The sequence below is a fragment of the Nannospalax galili genome, unplaced genomic scaffold, assembly GCF_000622305.1.
Source record: "Nannospalax galili isolate Female #2095 unplaced genomic scaffold, S.galili_v1.0 scaffold765, whole genome shotgun sequence".
Lineage (NCBI taxonomy): Eukaryota > Metazoa > Chordata > Mammalia > Rodentia > Spalacidae > Nannospalax > Nannospalax galili.
In genome coordinates, this window is record NW_008352647.1 from 244,830 (window position 1) to 254,038 (window position 9,209).

Genomic DNA, 9,209 nt, shown 5'->3' on the forward strand with positions numbered 1-9,209 from the left:
AGTGCACCCTGTCGTGCAATGCCTACGGAGGACAGAAGAGGCTGTTGGATCCCCTGGAACTGGAGTTATGGACAGTTGTTAGCTGCCATGTGGGTGCTGGGATTCGAACCCGGGTCTTCTGCAAGAACAGTCAATGTTCTTAACCACTGAGCCATCTCTCTAGCCCTGAGCTTTTGTAGTTTTATACTACAGTTCTTAATCAAATTTAGGCCCCCTTCTCTACCCCCCATCCCTGCTCCAGACCTCATGTATTCCGCCATGCACATTAAGTCCCATCCAGTCAAGCATTTGTACCCAGATGTCCTTCAGTGTAAATTCATCCACTGGAGTCTAGTTAACCCATCCAGCGGTCGTATGTAAGGCCTACTCTCCCTCATCCAGTATCACTTAGTCTCCAATAGTTCTCAGTCTAGGGCTAGCCCACCACCCACTTCTCTCCCTTCTGTGCCCTTTTAGTCTTATATTAATGTGATTTTTCTGTTTATTGTTTGTATGTGTGTTTTAATTGCTTTGAAGAATGTTTAGTTTGGGGATCTGGAATGATGACTCAGTGGTTAAGAGCACTGGCTGCTCTTGTAGAGGACCCAGGTTTGATTCCTAGCACCTACATGGCAACTAACAAGTACCTGTAACTGCAGTTCCAGGGAGTCTGATGCCTCTTTTGACTTCCTCGGGCATTACACAACACGGGTACACATACATACATGCAGGCAATACACTCATACACATAAAATTTTTTAAAAATTCTTTTTAAAGAGGATGTTTAGTTTTTATATAAGCATTTGGAGCATTGGGTTAGATCCCCATTCGTTTTCAGAATAGAGCATAATGGAACTGAGGTTTGCTGGAGATGAGATTCTGTGGTGTCTGGCTTATCTTTTGGCTTCTGTCCTTAGACCCCTGATCTGGAGCCCCTGGAGCCGTCCCTGGAGGACGTGGAGAGCATTAATGATTTCGAGCCCTTGTTCTCAGAGGAGGCACCTGAAGTGGAGAAGCCAGTCACCACTGTCCAGGTTCGACTCCTGCTGCCGAATGTACACACACATAATGAAGTTGTTGACCCAAGTGACGGGCCCTGTCTGTTCTTCAAACATTGTAAAACCCAGCTGTGTTTGTAGGAAAAGGGGCACAGTCCTCATAGCATCAGGGGAGGGCTTTTCCTGGTGGTTGGTGGAGGGGCCAGCAGCACTGTTTTAATGTGAACAGCTATCTCCCTGTCAGAAGCCTTGGGTCAGGCGTTTGGAGTCTTTAGTCCTGAGTACTGACTTTGAATGTTTCCTTTACCTTTGAGCTGAGATCTCTGCACCTCCATCACTTGTGGTGGCTGTGGGGTAAACTAACTGGGGTGGGAGTAGGGCCAAGCCAGAGAAGGTGGAGACGCGGCCTTCCCTGCTGGGCCTTCTCACTGCTGCTCTCCACACGGGCTTCTCCTACAACTGGGGGGCCTTGGCATAATGCTGATGCAGTGTGTAGGGATTTGTCGAGGTTGAAGGAAGACAGGAGGTAGAGTCAGGAAACGGAGTTGAAGAAGGGTTGTCTTGGCCTGAACAGAGAAGCTGGGCTTGATTAGCAAATGTGGTTTGAGGAAACTGGCAACTGGGAGAATTGTCACTATGGCCTAAAAATATCTCTTAAACCTTGGGTTTTTAAAGCCCGTGTTTAACTTGGCAGCATATCATCAGCTGTTTGTTGGAACAGAAAGGATTCGAGCTCCAGAGATTATTTTCCAGCCATCTCTCATAGGAGAAGAGCAGGCGGGAGTTGCAGAGACTCTTCAGTATGTCCTGGACAGGTGAGCTGCTCTGGACAGGTGCACTGGTGATAGCACTTTGCCTGTCCTCTCCTGAGCCTCTTCCTGGGTTTTGCATTGGAAAGATGAGCTGATCTGGCACTTGGGAGCTCTGCCAGTCCTTGGCATTCACCTGCTGTGGTCAGGTAGTCTTCCCTCTGTCCCAGGCCTGCATGCAGGTAGGGCTCTGACATGTTTCCAAACATGTTGGAGCGCAGCTCACTTGAGACTCTAAAAACTTTGCATCTGAGCAACAGTGGTATTGTATCTACTGACTTTCATGTGAAATTTCACATGACTAAAACTTACTGACATATTTATTGAGAAAAGGTCTCCCTTCATACCCAGTGGTGTTGAACTTGAAAGCTTCCAGAGTAGCTGGGATCATAGGTGTGTGCTACCACATCCAGAAAGACTAGTTTTTTTTTTTTTTTTTTTTTTTTTTTTCTCTTTTTGAAGCAGGGTCTCCCTGTAGTCCCACCTGTCCTGGAACTCACTATGTAGACCAGGCTGGCCTTGAACTCACAGAGATCCTCCTGCCTCTGCCTCCCAAGTGCTGGGACTACAGGCATGAGCCACCACGCCTGTCTAAGACTAGTCATTTTTTAAAAATATTTTTTTTATTATTTTTAAAAAATTTTATTTATTATTTTTATTTTTATGTATATGAGTGTTGTGTCTGCATGTATGTCAGTGCACCCGTGTCGTGCAATGCCCATGGAGGACAGAAGAGGCTTTTGGATCCCCTGGAACTGGAGTTACGGACAGTTGTTAGCTGCCATGTGGGTGCTGGGATTTGAACCCAGGTCTTCTGCAAGAATGGTCAGTGTTCTTAACCACTGAACCTTCTCTCCAGCCCCTATTTCATTATTTTTATTTTATGTGTGTATTACCTGCATATATGTAAGTGCACCTGTGTCATGCAATGCCTGCAGAAGAGGGCGTCAGAGCCCCTGGAACTGGAATTACAGATGGTTGTTAGCAGCCATGGGTTCTGGGAACCGAACCTGGGTCCTCTGCAAGGGCGGTTAGTGCTCTTAACCACTGAGCCATCTCTCCAGCCCTAAGACTAGTAATTTTTAAATTAACCCCAAAATAACTACAGTGCCTGTGAAAGATTTTTCGCTTCCTTATATAGGTACATGTTTATGTAAGAATTTGTTTCTCCCGCTTACACAGGCATTTCCCAGTGAATGCACATAACTCAAGCTGGGCAAGTTGGGGGACGTGATTTTTAGCACTTTGTTTGCTCTAGTTATTATTGGATGGAACATTGGGTACCAGCCAGATTCTCAGCCTGCCTGCCCTGACCCTCTGGACTTCTCACTGTGTCTCTGAACACCCCTCCCTGCTTTCTACAACTGCTTGCCAGCCTCCATTGCCTACTCTGAGACTCTACTCAGGAGCATGGCTTTCTCTCTTCTCTCCTCCATCTTCTTCCAGATAGCTGCTGGGATTTATTGCTCTCTTGCCCTTTGGTTTTTCTCTCAAACTCCAATGAAATCCTCAACCTTGAAAAGAGAAGTGTTACTTGGGGCTGGAGAGATGGCTCAGCGGTTAAGAACACTGGTTGTTCTTACAGAAGACCTGGGTTCAAATCCCAGCACCCACATAGCAGCTAACAACTGTCCGTAACTCCAGTTCCAGGGGATCCAGTGACCTCTTCTGTCCTACACAGGCATTGCACAACACGGGTGCACTTATCTACAAAATAAATAAATAAATTTTTTTTTTTTAAAAGAAAAGTATTAGAAAAGCAGAAAAATTTAATCATTGGACTGCATTCTGTAGAGATGTGAATGAAAAATGGAAGTTTTGGGTTTTTTAATCTTTGTGTGTAGATACTAAAAGGTTCAACTTTTGTACCAAGAGCTTGCCTTTCCGGATGTCTGCAGTGTGTTGGAATATTCAAGTTAGAGGATTTTTTTCTCTCCTAGGTACCCAAAGGATGTTCAGAACACCCTGGTCCAAAACATCTTCCTCACTGGTGGAAATGTGATGTACCCAGGCATGAAGGCCCGAATGGAGAAGGAGCTGCTGGAGATGAGGCCCTTTCAGTCCTCATTCCGGGTACTGGTCGCTCAGTTCTCCCTTTTATGTTTTCTGATTGACAGCATGAAGTTGTGAATGGCTAGGATTCTGTAATTCCACCATCCAGAGATACCTGTTGCTGAATTTTGGTGACTTCTCCGCTTTTTAAGTTTATGTGTATGTGTTTGTACCTCTGAGTTTTTGTGTACCATGTGCATGCTGGAGGCCATGGAGGCTAGAAGGTTCTGGATCCTCTGGAACTAGATTTACAGGCAGTCATGAGCTGCCATGTGAGTGCTGGAAACTGAACCCGGGTCCTCTGTCAGAGCAGTAAGCTCTAATCACTGAGCCCTCTCTCCAGCTCTTCCTTCTAGTCTTTAATCTGTGTTTAACTGTTGATGCAGGATGGGAATTGTGCTCAGTGTACTACTGTTTTCCTACCTAATTGAAAAGGGATTGAGCGTATAGAATTCAAAGTGTGGAAGAGTATATTGAACATAAGGGGATTCTCCCTGCCTGTAGGCAGATTGTCCTTTATACGTTTTCCAGCATAGAAGTTTGTGTTACCTTTTGTTTGTGTCATTTTCTGCAGACAGCCACATTTCTGGGATAAGCGGGAGGCCTACTTTGTCGGCCTTTTTCTGCATAACTGTTAGCTTTAGGCCGTGGCGGGGGGGCCGTAAAGGAGCCTGAGTGGAGGAGTTGTGTGCTTAATTTACATTTTAGAAAGATAGGGTGAGGCTAGCCTGGGCTATATAGTGAATTCAAGGCCAGCCTAAGCTACTTAAGCTATTTAATGTCTCAAAAACCTAAGAGAGAGACAAGAGACACAAGAGACAGACGTTCACTAGACTAGAAATGATGGACATGGATAGGCTTGAAGGGGAAGAACGTGAGTTCTATCTCCAGCATGGGCTGAACCTCCAGTGGGACACAGGAAGAGGAGACTAGCCACTGGTGAGTGCTCAGGGAAGAGGTGGGAATTGTGCTTCACTGTTGGGAGAGCAGGTGAAGCTAAGGATTAAGCTCTAAATACAGCCTCTAGGGGCATCCTGGAGCTGGAGGACACCATGACAGAGTTGAGGACAGGCAGCCAGAGAGGAGAGACAGCAGTGCTGAAGCCAGTGGGTGACGTTTTGGATTGTGAGCTTGGACTTCAGACAGGCTGGCAGGGGGGTCTGGTGAAGTTACTGTGTAAAAGACTCTTGGGGTTTTCAATATCTCCTGCTTGGCAACCCCAGAAGCCTCTGTGATCATCCTTTGAGATCCCTGACTGTAGGAATATTGCCCTGGATCCAATCCTGTCTGGCCTGTCGCTCTCATACCCCATATTCTCCCTTCCACCTTCCTGCCTCCTTTCTCGTGGGAAGGCGGTGAGTGTGCAGCCCCAGCCCCTTACCTCCATGTTCACATGCTGCGCACAGCAGTGGCCCAAACATTGCTAGAAGGTGGAAAACCCCAAGGTGTGCCCGGTTGTTTTGCACCTTGGTTTAAGAACATCAGCTTTCTAGGGCTGGGGAGGGAGCTCAGTGGTAGAGCATTTGCCTAAATATGAAACTCTGAGCCCAGTCCTTACCACCATACACATTAAATACAGTCTGTTCTTTTTCTCTTTTGCTTTTTTTTTAATCTTATTTTTTGTGGTGTTAGTGGAACCCAGAGCAGTTTACCTGCTGGGCAGGTGCTCTGAGAGTGAGCCATATCCCCACTTCTGGTTTTTCAACACCTTTGAAGACAATACTAAATTACCAGACAACTTAAATAAGCAACAATAAAAGTGGAAAACAATTTGTGGCTCATTAGTGTTTGTGAATTTATTTAGGGACATAGACTTCTTTTGTTTTGTCTTGAGACAGGGTTCTCCTGTAGCCCCAGCTGGCCTAGAACTCACTATGTAGACCAGGCTAGCTAGTCTTGATCTCACAAGACTGCCTCTTGATGTCATCCGCCAGCCTCTGTCTTAGGACATTTTCTTATCTTGTATATAATTTTAACCAAAAAAGAGATTGTTGATACCTGTTCGTAGCCCTTTCAGATTATTGTGAGTTTTTCAGGGAGTGCATTTCCAAAGCATTGTTGCCATAGCTGTGTGGTATTCTGTTACTGACCATAGGTAATTACCGCAGTTTTATTAGTGACAGTGGTAACTACCGCCTACTGACTACAGTGTGCCAGGCAGATGCCAGGCACTTTACACTTCCTAAGCCAGCGCAAGCTTCCCATCTGATGAAATGAAAAGGTTCCTGTGCACAAGTTCCCCATGTGTCAGCCCAGGCGGCTGTACCCACACTTGTACTTTTGGTTTTGTTTTTCTTTTCCTTTCTTCCTCCTCTCCCCTCCCTCTATGCCCCCCCCTCCCCAGGATTTTGCTTTGTAGCTCAGATTGGCCTGGAGATCCCCATCCACCTACCTCAGCCTTCAGAGGCTGCCAGGCTGCAAGCTTGCACCCAGTTCTCCATTCTCCTCCACCTGTGCCTGCCACTTTGCTTCATGTGCTGTGTCCTTTATTTCCAGAAGCTCTGAAGCCACCATTGGAGCTTAGAGCTGTGGTTGGCATGGGAGGGGGTGCGGGATGGGAGGTAAGTACTCCAGGACAGGAGGCCCTATCAGAACTGGGGGACTACTTTGGCTTGTCAGGTCAGGCTAGTTTAGGGAATCTCACGGGCTACTGACGCCCAGCCTTGCTGTGCCCATGAACATTGACAGTACCAGGCATTGGCAATGACACAGAATGCCTGGTCACCCTGCTCGGCTGTCATTTCCTCCCTAGGCTCTCCTGCCACATGGCCAGAGCTGCCCTGCATCAGCCTCCAGATCACCCCTCTCCTTACAGCTTGTGATTGACAGTGTCATGGAGTAGGGGCTGGGCAACTGACCTGGAGTGAGCAACCATGGGTTGCTGTAGCTGGCTCTGAGGAGTGCCTGCACAGTGTGTGTTCTTGGGTGCTCTCTCACACCGTGCATGTTGGCTTAGCTTTGTTTGGGGGAGGGGTGTTTGGGGTACAGGAGGCCAACGCATACCATGTAGGCATTGCCCTGGCCACCCTGTATGTGTGTTTCTCAGCATACGGGGACAAAGCTGGCTGAGCCTGCAGAACCTTCATGTTTGGGGCCTGAATCCCTGGTAGGAGACACCTTTCTAGTGAGCATCCGGTTCTTGTTCCAGGTTCAGCTTGCCTCAAACCCCATGCTGGACGCCTGGTACGGTGCCCGTGACTGGGCCTTGGACCATCTGGAAGACAGTGGAGCCTGGGTCACCAAGAAGGACTACGAGGAAAAGGGAGGCGAGTACCTCAAAGAGCACTGTGCCTCCAACATCTATGTTCCCATCCGCTTGCCCAAGCAGGCCTCACGTTCCTCAGAGGCCCAGGCATCCGGCAGAGGCTCAGGGGCCAGTGGAAGTGGCACTGGTGAACAAGCCTAGCAGAGGTGCCTGGGAGACGGCCCTGCACTCCACCCTTGTTGCCTAGGCAGCAGCACAGGACAAGAACACGCTGCATGTCACAGCCAGAGGCCAGCAGCCGTGTTTGGCTGCAGACTGCATTTCTCCAGGAAGAATAGGAAGGCAGCAGGATTTCTGCTTCAGGAAGGGCAGAGTGGCCTCTGGAGTGGAGAACCTTGGGTGAGCTGTGGCGCTGGCTTCCTCCACAGTTAAGGAAGACAAGTGGAGGCCAGAGGTAGACAGAAAACATTCTCTTTGCACTTGAAAGCCTTTTGTTGTTGTTGTTGTTCTAAAAAACACTTGCCAGGCATGCCCATGCCTTTACTCCTAGCATTCAGGAGGCCATGGCAGGTGGATCTCTGTGAGATCACGGCCAGCCTGGTCTATGTAGTGAGTTCCAGGACAGCTGGGGCTACAGAGAGATCCTGTCTCAAAAAGACCAGAAAAACCAAAAAGGAAAAACCAAAAACCAAGCAAAAGAAACTCTCAAACTGTTGCTTTAGAAATGCAGAGAAGCGGGGCGTGGTGGCACACACCTTTGATCCCAGTACCGGGGAGGCAAGCAGATCTCTGTGAATTCGAAGCCAGGGGCTGGAGAGATGGCGCAGTATTAAGAGCACTGACTGCTTTGCAGAGGACCCAGGTTTGGTTCCCAGCACCCACATGATGGCTCACAACTGTCTATAGCTCCAGATCCAGAAGATCTAACACCCTCTTGGCTTCCAGAGACACCAAGAACATACATGGTGTACTTACATACATGCAGGCAAAGCAGTCATTAAATAAAACCCTAGAACATCTTTAAAATTTATTTGTGTAGCTGTTTTATTCTGCATTTATTGCAGTATTGTGCGTGCCCAGTGTGTATAGAAAAAGGTACTGTTGAGGTTGTAGACGTGGTCACCTGGTCTTAGGCACAGGAGCCCTCAGCCTGCTCATTGTCATCACAAACACAAGGAAGAGACCCAGAGGTCACCATCTTGTGAAGTCTCCCTGCTGCCCAAGCTCCTCCTTGGTGCTTTGTCCTGAGTGGACAATGAGGCCTGTGGCCCGACTTCTGTAATTGTTTTCTTTGTTAGAGATTACCAGATGATGCCTTTCTAGAAAACTTGTTTCTGGGTTTGTTGGCTCTTTCCCTTACTCGGGCTTCTCTGCACAAAGACACAGATGAGAGACGTCATCCCTCTCTCCACACATCACTGCCCCTCCCTTCGCAGCCTGTCCTGAACAGACAGAGGCCTCCTTTCCCCTTTTGTTGCTCTTGGAGTCAGGGTCTTGAGGGTCCCAGGCTGGTCTCAAACTCAAAATCCTCTTGCCTCAGTGTTCTTCTATGGATGCACAGCCACACATACAGATTCTTGGTAAGAATTTTAACCTCAAATACACCCAAGAGGATGTGAGGGCAATCTGGCTGCGACATCTGTCACCCCATTGATCGCCAGGGTGGATTTGGCTGATCTGGCTGGCTAGGTGGATGTCCCCTTCCTCAACGCTCCACATGAAGCTGCAAGCTTGGTCAAAGAGGACGTCCTTCCCCGATAGAGGAGGACTGGTCTTCAGTCAGTGGTATACGAGTAGCTGTGTTCCCCTGCTAGGACCTCCAAACAAGCTCTCAGGTACACCTAAGAACTGATCCCAGAGGCCTCTGAGCAGCTGGCTCCAGCCCAGAATCCATACAGTTAGATCCCAGGGTGCCTCAGCTCACTGTGATGAGCCTTCCTCAGACTGTTTGCTTAGTTTTCCCAGGACAGTTTGCATCTCCAGCTCTCTAGAGCCAATAAATTACAGGCCAGGCACTGCCGTGGTAGAGGACTTAGAAGACCCTGTTTGATGAACAGGGTCCTGAAGCCTTGCCCACTGAATCGTTGGCCATCTTTGGCAGGCCAAGGACCGAAGGGGTGATAGGAAGAAGTCTGGACCACAGAAGAGATATCCTCATGGCACCAC

At 48.2% G+C, this 9,209-nt stretch overlaps 1 protein-coding gene across 1 annotated transcript in view; it reads left to right on the forward strand.

Moving 5' to 3' along the window:
* Positions 1–7,685, forward strand: part of Actr5 (actin related protein 5) — a 22,962-nt gene extending 15,277 nt beyond the window's left edge. The window contains exons 6-9 of the mRNA XM_008849579.3: positions 897–1,013; positions 1,653–1,792; positions 3,727–3,859; positions 6,987–7,685. Of these exons, the coding sequence (XP_008847801.1) occupies positions 897–1,013; positions 1,653–1,792; positions 3,727–3,859; positions 6,987–7,244 (648 nt within the window). The 3' untranslated portion in view covers positions 7,245–7,685. The remainder of the gene's footprint in view (positions 1–896; positions 1,014–1,652; positions 1,793–3,726; positions 3,860–6,986) is intronic.
* The last annotated feature ends 1,524 nt before the right edge of the window (positions 7,686–9,209 follow it).